This window comes from Lutjanus erythropterus, chromosome 19 (genome assembly GCF_056507025.1).
Source record: "Lutjanus erythropterus isolate fLutEry1 chromosome 19, fLutEry1.hap2, whole genome shotgun sequence".
NCBI lineage: Eukaryota > Metazoa > Chordata > Actinopteri > Lutjaniformes > Lutjanidae > Lutjanus > Lutjanus erythropterus.
The window spans coordinates 21258620-21276102 of NC_139335.1; the positions used below are offsets into that span (position 1 = coordinate 21258620).

General features: G+C 41.1%; 1 protein-coding gene across 1 annotated transcript; it reads left to right on the plus strand.

Annotated features, from left to right (window-relative positions):
• The first annotated feature begins 792 nt into the window (after positions 1 to 792).
• LOC146309760 (envoplakin-like) lies at positions 793 to 17098 on the plus strand. The gene is made up of 22 exons (XM_084744512.1): positions 793 to 948; positions 4831 to 4930; positions 5451 to 5605; positions 5803 to 5926; positions 6011 to 6142; positions 6226 to 6267; positions 6377 to 6538; positions 7350 to 7457; positions 7578 to 7673; positions 7783 to 7893; positions 9355 to 9501; positions 9630 to 9784; positions 9902 to 9999; positions 10114 to 10286; positions 10417 to 10595; positions 10946 to 11084; positions 11223 to 11416; positions 11541 to 11691; positions 11812 to 11895; positions 12009 to 12134; positions 12263 to 12355; positions 12483 to 17098. The coding sequence occupies exons 1-22, from the start codon at positions 908 to 910 to the stop codon at positions 16152 to 16154; spliced, it is 6282 nt and encodes a 2093-aa protein (XP_084600638.1). The 5' UTR covers positions 793 to 907; the 3' UTR covers positions 16155 to 17098.
• Positions 17099 to 17483: the final 385 nt, after the last annotated feature.

Consider the following 17483-nt stretch of genomic DNA (forward strand, 5'->3'; position numbering starts at 1 on the left):
TACACTTATAAGGCATAACAAGCTGTGTTTTGTGTTAAATTGGACAAAAGCTAGAAATATGTTCTTTGCTAGTATTACTACTACTAGACCCTGCAAAATAAAGTGTATTATATCCCACTATTAAATTTTCATTACACTGTCCTAAAGGGTAATTAGGGTCACTTTACAACAGAACTACACTGTAAACTTAAAAGTCTAATATGGGTGTAATGGTGGAAAATAATACAGTTTAGTTTGTTGCACAGTTCTGTTGTAATGTGCCTCTAATTACCCTCTAAGAAAGGCTAATAAGGGTCTGATACTGTCTAATAAAGAACATATTGTAATTTTAGAGAACATATTAAATCTAGTTTTTGTCTAATTTCATACATAGTGCAGCTTGTTACTGTAAAGTGCAACCTTTACTTGTCATATCTAAATGATGATATCCAGCCATCAAGTGACTCGTCCTTCTTCATTCCACCACAATCAGCTATATGGAAACAGTGAGTCCTTTAACATGACCTGTGTGTTACATGGAGCTGCAAACAGAGCAGCAGCTGTATGTAGAGTTAGAAACAAACACTGTGGTGTTCAGAAACTCATCAAAGATTATTGATTTTAAAGTGTCTCTTTCATGGTCCATCACCTGTTTCCTGATTCCGCTTTTCTGATTTTTGATCACTGAGTGTTAAGTTAGAGCGAGGGCCGTGAAGCGGCAGGATCGTGGAACAGGTCCGCCCGGTCTGCTCCTCCGCTGCGTTTACTGACGACACACCTGTCGGTCTGGGAGGAGCTGAGACAGGTGGACGCTCCTTAACTGTGGAGAGGGGGGGGAATGCCATAAGAGACTAGAAGGAGTGAGAGGAGCTGGAAGAAACACACTCGGAGTCCAGTTACAGAGACAAGGCTCCAACGGTCTCCAAACATGTCGAAGAAAAAGGAAAACACTGCTGTGAAGATCACCAAGTGAGTTCTGTCACCTTCCTCTGTGTGTGTGACGGTGTGTGTCAGGTTTCTGGTCTACTGTGACTGTCCCTTGTCTTGTCTCCTCTCTCTCTCTGCCTCCCTCACACAGTTTTTTATTCTCTCCTGAAGGGCTGAACTGAAATCTGTTTTATGTTGAATGCAGACATTTTTGTACCATGATCCTGTTTGTGTTTGCACAGGAGAGGGTTGTTTTATTCCCCTGGACAATAAAATGCAGCTACCACAGTAGACAGGTGCCAGATAAAAGCAACAATAATCTGTTAACATATACTCAGTGTCATAAATACAAATGTGTGTCTTTCATTCATTCTTACAAAACTAAAGGAGCATGCGCAGCTCTGGAAAGTGAAAGAACCCTTCCTTAAAGGGATAGCTGAACCCAAAATCAAAATACATATTTTGCTTGTCATGCTGTTTATCCATCTAGATAGTTTTAGTGTGAGTTGCAAAGTTTTGGAGATATCATCCATAGACTTGTCTGTCCTCTCTCTAATATAATGGGACTAGATGGCACTCGGCTTTTGGTGCTCAATGTGCCAAAAAATGCATTTTAAAAATTCAACACCAGTATCTGTCTCCATAAGTCATGACCCAGTTACTCAGGATAATCCACAAACCTTGTTGTGAACAGATTCATGTAGGAACTACTTTCTGCTGTAGAATCTATCAGAGCCACTTTATTTTACTAGAAAGAAAGTAGCTCCTGAGACACTGATTTTGAATTTTTCAGCTGTAACTTTTGGCGCCTCGAGCACCATGAGCCGAGTGCCAGTTAGTTCCAATACATTGGAGAGAAGGCAGACATTGATATCTACAAAATTCTGCAATTCACACCAAAACAATATAGATAGATAAACAGCACTATATGTGAGAGGAAAAATATATATTTTTTTTTATTTGGGGCGAACTATGCCTTTGACATGTCTCAGACTTGTCCTGTACAACTTTACATGTTGAGTGTCTTCTTGTGAACTCACCTGACTCCTTTACTCAACCACAGCACTTTTATTTGTGGCTTTACCCAAGGGGTGTATCACCAAAGTTTACTGACTCACTTAATCCGTATCTGATGCCACTCAATAGGCCAGTGTTGTGACTCATTAAACTGACGGGTCAACACCGTGCCTTTAATGATCTAATCCAAATAAGACAATATATAATAGAGCGCGTGGCTTGTTGTCATTGCTATGCAGTAGAATCTGATGTCGTTTGATTAGAGATGCCGCCGTCAATCATATTTTATCAAGTTACACATGGCAATAAATGAGTGGACTGTCAGAGGTTAGAGATTGTGCAACTTCTTCCCTCTCAGGTGTTTATCTCCACTGGGTGCAACATGTCACCCACACACACACACACACACACACACACACACACACACACACACACTGTTGAACATTAGCACTCGTTCACGGCGGGGTGTGCCTTGTAGCTGAAGGCTGGAGATTGTTAGAGATAGAAGACAGGAAAAGCTGAGGGAGTGGCAGGGCAGGGACTCTCTACTGCTAGGTCCTGTTTGTCTTAATCGTTACAGTGACACTTGAGCTTGAATGGAAGCAAGTGAGTCAGTTTGAGTGCATAATGTGCGGCCTGCATGTATTCACATTGCTGCTGATACACACGGTTGATAATTCATGATTATGGTAAGAAACTTGTGTGCTTCAACAGTGTTGTGTGTGTTTGTAAGACAGCCGCACAGCTGTCAGTAACGAATGACGTCAGCCACATGTTGGACCTTTGCAGCAGAGATAAAAGTCTGATTGCGCACAGGAGCAATCAGTGGCAGAGGAACTGTACTATAGACATAAAAATTGACAATATTACTTTGGTAAAAGTCTTTAAGTATAATCAGGAAACTGTACTTAAAGTATCAAAAGTGAGCAGAACATGTCCTCTGTGACGGATATAATATTACATGTCAATAAATTATTATTACTCATACATTAAAGCTACTACAAGGAGTTTTAACTGCTTATAAAACAGTCTCAGTTTAATACTGATGCCTCGATGTGACCTACATAAACAAACGATATCATCAGCAAGAAGATTGACTATTTCTATATAGTTATTCTTAATGCCTCCCACCAGGTTTCATGCAAACATGACTTTTTGCATGAAACATGACAAACAACTAATTGATTCTCAAAATAGTTGGCAACTAATTTTCTTTTGTTCGACTAATCGATTGATCGACTTATCGTTGCAGCTCTACATATAGAAAAGCAGCAACACATTTGAGTTGCTGGAACCATAAAATGTTTTGAAAAATGACTCAAATGATCACCAAATAATTAATTTTCTGTAATCTGACTTAATTGACTGACCAGTTGTTTGAATTCTGCTTGTATATGCTGTTGGGTAGTTTAATCTATGATAAACCATTAACACTTTCATATGTGTTGTATGCAAAAGATAAAATAAGATGAACTGATATGCAGTGGGGAAATACAGCTGTCTAAAGCTGTCTGTCTGGAAACTAAATGTAGTGGAGTGAAAAGTACATGTCCCCCTGAAATGTGTTGGAGTCGAGGTATGAAGTTGTACTTGAGTAAATGTACTTGGTCACATTCCACTAACTGTGAGCAATAAAAACAAGTAATCACCCTCCAGCACTCCGCCCACTACGAGCCATAATGTCTAACTACGACTGTCACAGCCCCACTGGAGATTAATGACACCGTACATTTGATAAGACCTGAATGGAGCACTGAGACATGTTTGTCTCAGCAGTGTGACACACAGACTGACAACATTCCTGACTGCCCCCCCCCCTCTACAACGCGTCCCCTGGGTCCTGATCCGGGTGTGTCAGGATAAATAGTTGGCTTTCATATCACAGTGGAGGAGGAATGGCAGAACAAACACGCAGAGAGCACAAACAGGTCTGCAGAAAGTGTTGATGAGTGACACATGGCAGCGAAGGAATCTTCTGTGTTCACACTGTCACATCTGAGACGTTAACATCAGTGTCATTTGATTGCATGAAGAGACAAAAGTATCTGAAGCACAAGAGCAGCTCTTTTAACAGGAATATACATTTCAAACCCTGCGGTGGGAAGTGACTAATGACATTTGGTCAAATACTTTACCCAAGTAGAATTTTGAGATTGCCACTTCATACTTCTGCTTCACTTTATTTCACATGGAAATGCTATATTTTTTTTACTCCAATACATTTATTAGACAGCTATAGATACTAGTTACTTTGAAGATCAAGATTATACACAAATGATGAATTTACAAACTAAACTACCTAACAGTATGTAAACTAAATATAATTATCTCCACGTCAACCAGCATCAATAATAACAATGATATTAGTAATAATAATAATATAAATACCTTACAGGGGTTTTATTTTTTTGTGCATTTAGTGAATAATACTTTTTCCCTTATGCTTAAATAAAAATGATGGGGTTCTTAAACTCAAAGATTCAAGTTTAATTAAAGAAGAAAAGTAAATTATCTCAACAAAACATTACTAGTAAAACTTTTTCAAAACTTAAGAGCGTTGGGCTCAAAACTCCAAAATCTATTGAAGTACGTTGCCTTGAAATTTTGCGTTTTCACAACTTTTCTGTTTTTACAGTGTACTAAAGTAAAAGATCTCAATATTTGCTCCACCACTTAATAAACCAGTCATCTTGTCCTAAAACCTAAAACTCCTCCTCCAATAAAATTCTGCATCACTGAAAGCAGATTTTCTGATTTTTGAGTTCATATGGGTATTTAAGTACAAAAATATTTTAAGTAGTATGTCTGTCTTCAAATTATGCCCAGAAACATCTTGAGCTTCTGCACAGAGTCATGTCATTGTCATTTGGAGGATTTTGACCGTCCTCTGTCTTTGTTTTTTTCTAGGACTCAGGCCAACGACCTGGCTATAGTGATTTCTCGCATGCAGACAAATGCAGACCAAGTCGAGAAGAATATCCTACAATCGGAGGAGCTGCTGGCTGTGGTAAGAAGTTTACGTACACCAGACTTTGAGACTTGAACCAGACCACGAAAAAACAGATGTTCAATTTGATAATTTGATACTTGAAAGCCGCTACTCGATCGAACCATAAAATCACAGCAATAAAGTTCAGAAGTTTCTCTGACTAACATGCTTGACCACGTTTTTTCTTTTGTTATGCAGCCTGTGTTTTTTTTGTGGAACACATATTACAGAGAGATGTCCTTCCATGTAAATAAAGTAGTGTTAAAACTTAAAAACGAGGAAAACCACCAAAACTTATGTAACTAACCCTAACCTGGAACAATTGTGATGTGAGTCCCAGTTTATGATGCTGAATCAACTCAAAAACACAAACCTAAATAAGACAGTATTCAACAAAACTTTGAGACTGGGTTGAACCAACAAAGATTAAGATTATGATTAGTCAAACCACGATTTAATCAGGTTTAAAAATGCCCAGGCGAAGTTTTGTCTTTGAATCTGACAAACAAACTGCTGCTCTCCTTTGGCTCCTATGTAGGACTCAGAGCGCAAGGGGAAGAATCAGCCCCTGATGCACCAGAGGGTGAACTCAGACAACCTGGCGCAGGCTGAGGGGCTGCTGAAGGACCTCTTCATGGACGTGGACAAGGCCAGGAAGCTGCAGCACCCACAGGCAAATGAGATAGAGAAAGAGTGAGTTTATTCTGGAGCGTCACAGACAAACTAACACGCACACAAACGCAGGCATGCATGCCAACAGACACGCCTAAAACTCGATACGTTACATACCATCAAGGTATTCTGGCAAACAAAAGTGTCATTTACACAATTTGCTGCTCTCCACTGTCTGCATACCGGTGACTGAAAGACTTCTGTGTCTTCTTTTTCAGTGTGAAAAATCTGCATGATCGCTGGGCAAAGGACTGTGCCACCTACAGGGAGGTGTACAACCCGAAGCAAGATTTGGACCTGTCACAGAAGATCGACTGGGGTCCCCTACTGGATGAAAAACAGGTTAGTTCAAGCTTTAAGTAAATCTTTAGCTAAACATCTTTGAGATCGTGAAGTTTCATGGGTTTATTATGCTGTGTTTTACAGAAACATTTAAATGCAGAGGCATACGGCCCAAACCTGATCGATGTAGAGAAGCAGATTGCAGCACATAACATTCAGCACCAGGCAATTGAGGCCTACAGCGACCAGCTGCAGCCCAGCACCACCACGTCACAGGTACATGTAACGGTACATCAACACATTCATGCACTTTGCAGGACTACAAGCAGCATGAATCTAATCTTCTTCTTTGTTCATAGGAGCAGTTTGCTGCCTTCAAAGAGAAATATGCCAAACTTTATGTGAGTTGGGGAGTGGGGGGTTGCACATATTGACTTTAAGGCTCCACTATGTGTTGTTTGGAGTTCAGTTAAGTTCATGTGTCTTGCATGCATGTTCTGTGTCATGCAGGAGAGCTCCCAGCAGAGACGCAACCACCTGGCCTCTCTGTACGAGTACATGCAGAGCTGCAGTAAGGAGCTGGTCTACCTGTCAGGCCAGCAGGAGAGGATCCTTCAGAGAGACTGGAGCGATCGCATGGCTGACCCCTCAGGCGTCCGCATGGAGTACGAGGTGAGAGGACGGCACATGAGAGAAGTTAGCCTCAGGACTTTCTGCTAGAAAGCAGAAAGTCAGCTGCTGCTGCTTTATTTATAATTAAATGAAACAGTTCTCTTATTTCAAGAGTCTTTTGAACAGCAGCAGCTTGTTGCCTGTGTTTCTGATATTTTATTGACTATTAATGACAATTTGGCAGCACTCCAAAATACGCAGTACAGTCAGTGTTGCATTTTGCAGTATTTCTGTGTCACCATGTCAGGTCTCATCAGTGTTTTTTCAATTCCAGTCTCACAGCATACAGACAGTTCTCGTTTTAGCTTATTCACATATTTATTACATAATAGTTAATTTTCAGGACAAACAGGACAGGATTCCTCAAAATTTGTGACTGTCCCAAATTTTTCAGGATGTCTAAAATGAAGTATTAGGTGTAACAGAATGAACACCAGGAGCAGGTGGTGGTGGACAAATGTGTTCAAACAATTAATTATGTGTTACACCGGAGAGGTTGATGTGATGTGAAAGACAACAATTTTAAAAAGCAGACAAGGCTACTGATTTAATTTTTTTTCAGCTCATTGTGTCGTCTTGTGATCAGAGGGAGGTGCTGGGTGGAGAGATTTTTGGAATGAAGAATATTACAGTAAAACTCTGTTTGTCAGCTTGCCTTAAAGGATAATCCTCCAGGGGCCGGTTGCACCAGCTCGGGACCCAACTGGTGTAACCAGTATGGTAGATAGTAGCTGGGAGAAAGTTATTTGAATGCTTGAAATGTTTTAATATTTTCTGCATCTCATTTTAAACTGTTTCTGTTTATACACAGAAATTCAAAACTAATGCACTGCTGGCACATGAGAGTGAGATCAACAAGCTGCAGGAAGAAGGAGATCGTCTTGTTGAGACAAAACACCCGGGCAGCCCAACAATAAAGGTGTGTCTGTCAGCTACGTCAGACATTAGAAACTGTATGATAACTTTTTTTTTTATGGTTTAACACATTGAAATAAATCAAACTGAACACATTATAATTACACTGAATTGTTTTTATCAGGCGCACGGAGATGCTGTGCAGTCTGAGTGGCAAGCCTTCCTCAACCTGTGCCTAGCACAGGAGATACACCTGGATAATATTGAAGATTACAAGAAGGTAAAGTGCCTATGAACGCACCACACTACGGCCCACAGTGACATTTCTGTTAGTAAATCCACAGGTCACTACAGCTCATTGTTAAGAAGCGACTGTTTGTTCAATGCAGTTCCAGGTGGAAGCAGAAACGCTGTCCGACTCCCTGAAGAGACTCAGTTCCACTCTGGACCCAAAGTCTCTGGCCAACAAGAGCAACCCTGAAGTCCTGCTGGTGCTGGAGGTACAACTGTGTTTGTGTGTGTGTCTGCTAAAAAAACTTCACTTCAACAAACCTTCTGCCGCGCATCGATTTAGTACCCAGAGATTAACTTAGCTGCTCAACACTGATCTATTGACCAGGTCCTGTTTTTATTAAACTAAGAATTACACTTACTTACTCCTAAATTGACTCTGTAGAGCATAATTTAGGAGTAAGAAAGTCTAATGTAGGAGGAACCTTTAAAATGATAAGAACAGTCAAGTGATCAAATGATTGATCACATCAGACACTATATCTGCTGTATTGTTCTACTTTTGAAAAGAAAAAAATCTTCATTTTATTCAAACCATACATTATTTTAATTTAGGTCACACTAAATAGTAAGGGTCTTACAGTGGGAAATATTACCCTTAAATTTACACTGTTGTGTTGAAATGTGCTCCTATTTACTCTCCTAATAAAGTCTAATATCTAATAAAGGGTCCCAAACCTTGAGGTATCAATGAAAAACAGGGAGAAAGTGGTGTAACATCTGATCAAATGTTCAAATCAACTGCAAATAGTCTAAAGCTACCCTATTCTGCATTATACATATTCCATATTTCTTTGAATTACCTCATCATAATCAATTATATATATATTATATGTGTGTGCATGTGTGTGTGTGTGTGTGTGTGTGTGTGTGTGTGAACTTTTTACAATCCTTTTGAAAACATGACTCAAAAGGTTAGGTGATCTGTCCTGTTCAGTTTTGCAAGTTTTACTCACAATGTTTAGGTCACGTCCGATGTTGACTTACTGTATTTGTTTAGTCTTTGCACAGTTTGCAGGAGTCTGTTCCAAGAAGCAGGTTTAGTTAGGTTGAGTTATTAGAAACTTTTTTGAATCAAACCCAGAACAAGGTCAGAATGTATGTAAACTCCCCAAAAAATTGTCTTAAGAATAGTATATGAGTTTATAAGTATAAAAGAGAAAAAAGACCATTTTGACACCAGTGTGTAGTATCTTTAATCCAATATTGTGTTTTAAATTAAAACACAAAACTAAAAGTTAAAAATTAAAACTTTTAATTGTGCAAATGGAGGCTATCCAGGCTATCTCAAGTCTGACTAAAGTCTACAGGGCATTTCAAAATTGAGAAAAAATAGCAATTTATATTGTGCTGTTAAATAGATTTTTCCAAGACATGGAAATGGCAGTGGAACTTATGAGACATCTGGAGCTGAAGTCTGAACACATCATGCATCACATTCACTGTTAATTGTAAAAATAAGAGCAAGTGGCACCACTATCAGAATATCTATGCATTTTTAATTAATTTTACTCTGATACATACCAGTCTGATATTTATACACCATTACTTAACTAAGTCACCCATGAAACTGCCTCTTGGAACATGCCTCTGGTAGTTTAAGGTGTGTACTGATGATTATATCCCTTTTTGTTTGTGTTGCTTCTGTTTTAACTCTATAATACATTCAGGGAGATGAGCCAGCAATAAAGAGGAACGAGCAACGCCTGGCTGCCCTCAAGGAGCTCAGCAACAATGTTGTGCCCCTGAAGTTACGCCGAATCCAGCCTACCAAACCCACCACAGCGTTGGCCCTGTGTGACTGGGATGATGGGGAGGTAGGATGTGGTCAGCAGACATTTACAGGCTTTCATTTAAAAACATGATATAAACAGATGTTCGACAGAAAAGACAAATATTCTTGTTGTTATCGTCTTTATTTGATCATTGTCTCTGTATGTTCCAGGACACAGTGAAACGGGGTGAGACACTAAACCTCAGGTCCAACTCTGATATTAAGAACTGGGAGCTTCAGACCAGCACTGGGAAGACCAGAACCCTCCCTGGGGTGTGTTTCATGGTCCCACCTCCTGATGCTGAGGCCCTGGAGAAAGTAAACAGGTAGAGTGTACAAATTCACCACCTAAAGTACGATTCACTACCATTGTTTTATGTGATCACAACACAGCCAGTGATGGATTTTGATGAAACACCATGTACCTGTGTGTATTTGTTCAGTCTGGACAGAGCACTGAGGGACCTGAAGAGTCGTAGATCTGCACTCATGACCTCCTTGAAGAACCCCACTGTGGAGGTGGTTCGCCCTCAGAAGGCAGGTGAGAAGAAAAACATGCTTTCCCTGCCTACAAGACCACAAAAGAATCTTTGATGGAAAATTTGGGCTTATCTAACTTTTCACTGTAGAATTATTTCCCTTTTCCGCTTGTCAGCTGCTGTACAAAGTGCTCCAGAGGATCCCAAAGCTGCAGAGCTTGCTAGTGAACTAGACAAGATCAACAGAGCCCTTGATCAGAGTCAAAAACAAATCCTGAGTCGACTCAGAGCCCCGCTGGACAACCGCAGCCCTGCAGAAGACCTAGCCAACCGGCTGCAGGAACATGAGGTGAACATGAATATCATCACGCTTTAATAATATGAGCAAGGTTACGATTCATAACTTTCCAAACATTGTCCTCAGCATGTTCACACATATCTGTCTTGTTGTGTCTTGATTTGACCGACTTGCCCTCCAGAAATCTGCTCAGACTGTAAGAAAACTGGAGTCTGAGAAGTCTGCAGTCCAGAGAGAGATGGAGCCCATTCTGGCCAAGAAACCCCTGGGACCTATCACCTCCACCCTGCCCCCCAAACTCAGTGATACCAACAACAAGATTGATGACATCAACACCCTTATCGATCTTTATAAGAAAAAGTAAGAAGATCAGAATGAAGTTATGGCACAGTGCAGTATTTTAATAATAATAATTACCTGGGTCTAGACCTTCAAATCAGTCTGATGTTAGTCTGATATCAGGCTAAAAACACCAAAATTTTAGGTAGATATTGCTTGATAATGTCAGTTCATGACCTTCATTAGCATTAGTTTATCATTTAGCATTGTCCAATAAGTTCCTGCTAAGAGTCCCTGCTTTTCATCAAAAGTCATAAAGTTCATCCATTTTTAATAAAGTCAAGCAGCATGTCTATGCATTTTTATTATGTTTGAAAAATGATATTCAGAGATCCTTTTTATTTATCTCATGTTTCTCTCCCCTCAACCAGAGCTACAGCCTCCATGTTCCTAGAGAAGCAAATTAAGAATGTGGACGGCACCATCTCTGGGTTTGAGCAGCAGCTAGTTAAAGACGGTGCCATTCTTGATCAACCTAATGCCCTCCAGAGTCGCAACCAGCAGCTGCAGGTGTTGTACTTATAATGAAACCAAAATTCAAATATTTAACAATTCTAGGATAGGCTCATACAAATGTTAGGGGATAAAGCAAGAGATGTCCCAGAGAGATCCAAACCTATTGTGTATTTTTGTTTATCTGCCAAACAGGCTATACGTAAGGATGTTGCCTCAAAAAAGGATGAGTTGAATAAATTGGGTAGAGACTTGGACCTGACAGAGCAAGCATGCAGCCCCCTGCAGCAGAGATTCAATGAATACTGTCCTGACCTATACCGCCAAGAGAATGAGGTGAAAAACCTGAAGAACCGTTACACGACCGTCAATACTCAACTCCAGGACAGGTGAGTAAAAAAAGATTACAGACTAGTTGTAACTGTGTGTGGCTGTGTCTTTTTTAAGTTCTCTGATGTCCTCATAAAGGTTTTCATGAATGAAGAGGTTTTTTTTTTTATTATTTTGCTTTAGGTCTTCTCTCATAAAGGAAGCAACCAATAAAAATCAAGATTTCCAGAATGCTGTTCAGTCGCTGGATTTCTTCTTGGTCAATATGCCCAATAATAAGATCAAACCTACTGATGATGTGGCCTCGATAACAGCCAAGCAGAACTCTCAACAGGTGAGTGGAAATATTTCTTTACATACACTAGCCTGTCTTGAACTTCTATATACGATCCAACTCAACTCTGTCTCAACAATGACATAACACTGATTTCTCTCATCAACATGTCTTGTCTAGAGAGCAATGGAGGATATCAAGAGGAAGTCAGATGATTTAGACCGTGTCAAGGGTCTTTCCCGTGATCTGCAGAGTGTCTTAAATGTGAGCTCACAGAATATGATTGCTCTCATTTACAACTTACTTACTAAATACAGCTGATTAGCTATGCACTTCCACATACTTAATCCTTCATGATTAAATATATTTCCTTTTAGGAGTATGAGGTTAAGTCAAACACTTACCGTGGCACTCTGAATGATAACGACGATGATGATGACGATGATGAACCAATCCCAAAGAAACAGCAAACTTCAACGATGGCTCAGGCTATTCAGAGAAAGGTACAGTTACAGAAAATTGCATAAAACACAACCAAGAACTCATGACACTTATCTAATTTTTCTCCACAATTTCTACAGGCTTTTGCTTTCAGTTCCCAAACTCATTTTGCCTTCTGTTTCTACCACAGGAGAAAGATGTCCTGAACCTTTATTCTGAGGTGTCTGCTGAAAGCGACCAGCTACTCAACCAGTTGAGAACAGCAAAAAATATCATGGCCAGGGTATGACATTTTGTTATCAAATAATAATTATTAATAATTGCAAATAGAATAATTCCTGCCCAAAATTATCATTGTCAGTTGTTTTGAAGTGACCCTCTTTCTCCCTTTTCCTTTTACTCATGCCCAGAATGAAGAGAAAGCAAATCAGGTAGTCGTCAGTCAGCAGCTGCAGCTACAGAGCCAGATGAAGGACCTGAAGGAGAGTGATAGTCTGAAAAATGAATTAAGTGAGGAGGTTGCCAGGCGCTTACATGCTGAAAAAGACCTGGAAGAATACCGTAAAAGATATGTGTCTCTGAAGAGTAGGAGAGGAGTGGAGAGGTTGGAGGAGAAAGAGGTGGTGCAGTACTACCGCGACCCCAAGCTGGAGGTGGAACTACAGGCCCTGAAAAATCGGATCCAGGATGAAGCTGTGAAGAGGTCAAGAACCAAATCAGAGATAGAAATTTTCCATGAGAGGATTATCAAACTGGAATTGGAGCTGAGCAAAATCGAACCTAAACTGCTGACCAAGGTACTGACTGAATATGAGAGAGACCCGCAGCTTGACAAGGAAGCCGCCAAGATTAGACAAGAGATGGAGAGGATACGACTGGAGCTCCAAACGAGAGATACTGAGGCAGTTCAAGTGAAGACTGAGCTGACAGTTCTAGCTCAGCAGAAACCCAAAATCAGGGAGAAGGTTGTTAAGAAAGAAGTGGTGAGGGTTGAGAAGGATCCAGACATGCTGAGAGCTGTTCTCACATTCAAGAATGATATTGCTGCAGAGGAAACCCAGCTCAGGTCAATAAATGATGCCATTTTCAGCACAAGAAGCCAGATAAACACACTAGAGAGGGTCATTGCCACAATCCAACCCAAGATAGTCACCAAGGTAGTGAAACAAGTACAGCAAGATCCAGAAACGCTCGAAGAGTTGAAAAAACTACAAATGGCTTTGGAGGAAGAGAAAGATGAGAGCACTGTCTTGATGAAGAACCTGACCACCCTTCAGCTACGTTATGGTGAAGTGGAGAAGCTCAGGCCTAAAGTTGAGGTCAAAGAGATCATCAATGAGGTCTTCAGAGTTGATCCTGAGACCGAAGTTGAGCTGGTGCGTCTGAGGAAAGAGCTGCAGGACTTAACCCGGAACCGCACAGATCTGGAGAAAGAAATCACCACAGTGATAGCATCTCTGACTACCCTGCGTGCTCAGAAACCCAAAGTGGAGTACAAGGAGGTGACCCAGGAGGTGGTCAAAGAAGAGAAAAGCCCAGAAGTCATCAGGGAGTTACAAAGACTAAACAACCAAGTTTCTCGTCTGCAACTCAACTGTGACACCACCCTAGAGCTGCTGACCCGCCTACGTAAAGAAAGAGATGAATTGAAAGCTGAGAAATCTAAGGTGGAGACCAAGCTTGTCAATAAAGAGGTCATCAAATATGAGAATGATCCTCTTCTTGAGAAAGAGCTTGACAGACTTCGGAAGAATGTGAGAGAAGAGATTCAACAACGTCGTAACATGGAAGAGTGTCTCTTTGACCTCCAGAACCAATACATTGTCCTTGAAAGACAAAAGCCAGAGGAGAAGATTGTGATGCAGGAAGTGGTGCGTCTTCAGAAGGACCCCAAGCAGATCCTGGAGCATGAGAAGCTGAACAAGAACCTGGACGATGAAATGAAAGCCCGTAGAAAGCTTGAATTAGAAGTCAGACAGCTCAGAGCCCTGGTCCAAGAAAAAGAGAGTACCCTGGCCCAGATGGATGATCGGCAGAAGAAGATTCAAGTAGAGTCAGAGCTCAGGCAGATCAAAGCTCGCATTCTTGAACTTGAAAGCACTCCTCCACCTGTCGAGGAAAAGATTATCATTGAAGAGGTCCTGAAAGTGGAGAGGGACCCTAAACTGGAAAAAGTTACTGATGGTATACGTGCCAATTTGGAGACTGAGGGCACCAATATCAGTCGTCTGGAGAGAGAAATCCGCAACCTGAAGCTCAAGTTGGAAATTCTCCAAAAGGAAAAGTCAGCCGAGAAGGTTGTTTACAGAGAAGTTGTTCGTGTGGAGAAAGACCCAGCAGTGGAGGCTGAAAGGGAACATCTGAGAGAGCTAGTAACGCAGGAAAGAAATCTCAGGCGTGACCAAGAAGAAAACACTCAGAACATCAACATCAAAATTACCCATCTGCACACATCGAAGTCTGTGACTTCTAAAGAGGAGAGCACTCTCATCGCTAACAGAGATACTCTGCAGAGAGAGAAGGAGGATCTCCTCAGACAGCTCAAAATGATAGAATCTCAAAGACAGCAAATCAGTATAACCTTCCAGCAACAGTCTAAGCTGATGAGTGAGAGAAACCAAATGGCCCGGCAGAGGAGTCTTAAAACATCTGGTGAAGTGCAGCGGCTGGAGAAACAAATCCTTGAGGAAAAAGACAAAATACACAAGAAAGATGCACTCATCATTGAGCTGCAAACCAGCATTCAAAAAGAAGACCAGTCTGAGACTCACACCAGAGAGACAAATCTTTCCACTAAGATCACCATCATGGATCCAGAGACTGGTAAAGACATGTCTCCCTATGAAGCCTATTTGCAGGGGCTAATTGATCGCAACCACTACATTCATCTGTCGGAGTTGGAGTGTGACTGGGAGGAAATCACTTCAACTGGTCCAGACGGGGACACAACAATTCTGCAGGATCGCAAAAGTGGGCAGCAGTACTCTGTCAAGGATGCTATAAGGGATGGTCGTTTGACCCAGTATGATTTGATGCGCTACAAGGAAGGGAAAATGCATATTTCTGAGTTTGCCCTCCTTGTTGTAGGTGAAGCCAAAAAGCCCCACATTCCTCCACTCCCTCCAGTAACCCCGAAATCACCCACCAAACCTGCTACCCCGACCTCTCCTTTGAACTCCATGCACACCTCTCTAAGGTCCTCCTACACCAGCCTCAACACTCTCCCAAGCAGCAGCTTGACCAGCCTCAACACTCACCTTAGTGGCAGTGCAACCAACCTCAACACTCACCTCAGTGGCAGCTTGACCAGCCTAAACACACACCATAGCGGCAGTGGCAGCTTGACCAACCTCAATGCTCAACATAGTGGCAGTGCGACCAATCTCAACACTAACCATAGTGGCAGTGTGACCAGCTACAGTGCCTCACCTGGTGATGAGTATTTCCCCATCTCTGGTATTTTTGACACCACCACTGAAAGCCGCATGTCTGTGAGAAGTGCCCTGACCCGCAAACTCATTGATACTGACATGGCTCTGAAGCTGCTGGAGGCACAGGCAGCCTCCGGTGGAATCGTTGATCTCACCAAAAAGGACAAACTGTCTGTCCACAAGGCCGCTGAACTGGGTTTAATTGATTCGAGTCACATGTACAAGCTTCTGAACGCCCAAAAGGCCTTCACTGGAGTCGAGGATCCAGTGACCAAAGTGCGACTCGCAGTTGGACAGGCAGCACAGAAAGGGTACATGCCCCAAGAAAATGCCAGGAGGTACATGGAAGCGCAGTATCTGACTGGTGGGTTGGTGAATCCATCTAAAGCCGGTCGTCTCTCTGTCCAGGAAGCTCTTGTTGCCAATCTCATTGACAATACAACTGCTGATCAGCTGCAAGATGAGGCTTCTCACACAAAAGAGCTGGTAGACCCCATCACTAAAGAGAAGATATCATATAAGCAGGCAATGGATCGTTGTAAGAGAGACATCAGCACAGGGTTGCTGCTGCTTCCTGTGGCCTCTACTAATGCCTCAAATGCCCCATCATACTCAAACTATCGGTTCAATTCCCCCTATGGCAGAATGTAGATCGAAGTTACGATGTAACATGGTTTATTTCCAACAGCCACTGGTGCTAGAGGGCGTATGATAATGCTAACTGCAACATGTAGAGATATGAATTGATATGTCCATACACTTTTGGAAAACACTGGGGGAAAAAAATATATTTTTGGTGAAACTTTACATGTGAATCTTTTTTTCAGTGGCATCTTTGGGTTTCCTGTAAAAATGAGGGTAATGTTTGTTTTATATGGTAAACAGTTTTTCAGCACTCTAAAGCTAAATCATTCATAAGTGCTTATTAAACTCCACAAACCTCATGCTCATTTTTCTGTCCTTTTATTTAAAATATTGAGAGGTGCATTGTAAGAACATTTCTAAGTAAATTTAGGCAAATTAATTCATAAACTAGGCGAGGTTTCGGGTATTCTGACCTCAGCTTTTTAGCCATGGTTGAGCTCAGGCTCGAGATGGCAATGTCACTGTGATTGTCTGTCTGTCAGTCAGTTGGTACACTGCTTTGGTCCAAACTGATATATCTAAACAACTGATAAATGGATTTCCATGAAAATTGGTACATACATTTATGGAGCTCAGAAGACAGTGATGTGAATCCAAAAGGTCGCAGGAAAACTCTGTTGATGCATCCAGGGGATGAACCCTTTTCTTTCCCTGATAATGTTACACTGTGAACAGCAAATCCCTGTTGAAATCATAGAAATAAATACTTGAATATCTATTATCATATTCGACTTTTCAGTGCTTGGTTGCTGAGAGGTAGTTAAAATTAGCCAAGGCAATCCCCAGAAGACTCAGTTACATTACATTACAGTTACATTTGCTAAGCTGCAAAGTGTGTAGATTGGCAGAGGTTACATATAATATATACTGAATGATTACTGAAAGGCTGTGTATTGTGTTTGCTGCCACAGAAAAGAAATAAAAGTCCCTTTTTATGTAATGTTATGTTACTATGGCGTCTTCATGTATCAATTTGTCCAGTACTTTTGGTCATGACCAAACACCTGCAAAACTAATGATATTCCCATCAGCCGCAGCTGCAAGCTTTACTCAAGTATATTTTTTAGCCAGTAATCTACTTTTTTACTTTGCTACATTTGACATTTATACCTTTGTCACAACTAGTCTGCTCTAAATGCAGACAAGCACAATCCTTGGCCTCATCTGGCCACACTTTCTAAATAAAACAACAGTTACATGATGAAGAGCTGCTGTACCTCTGAAAAAATACTCTCCACTTTCAAAAACTCCTCTTCTAACTAGCGAGTTAGCCAATGTTAGCTTGATAACAATTTTTCAAGAGTGACATAATCTTTGATATTATTGACATGAATT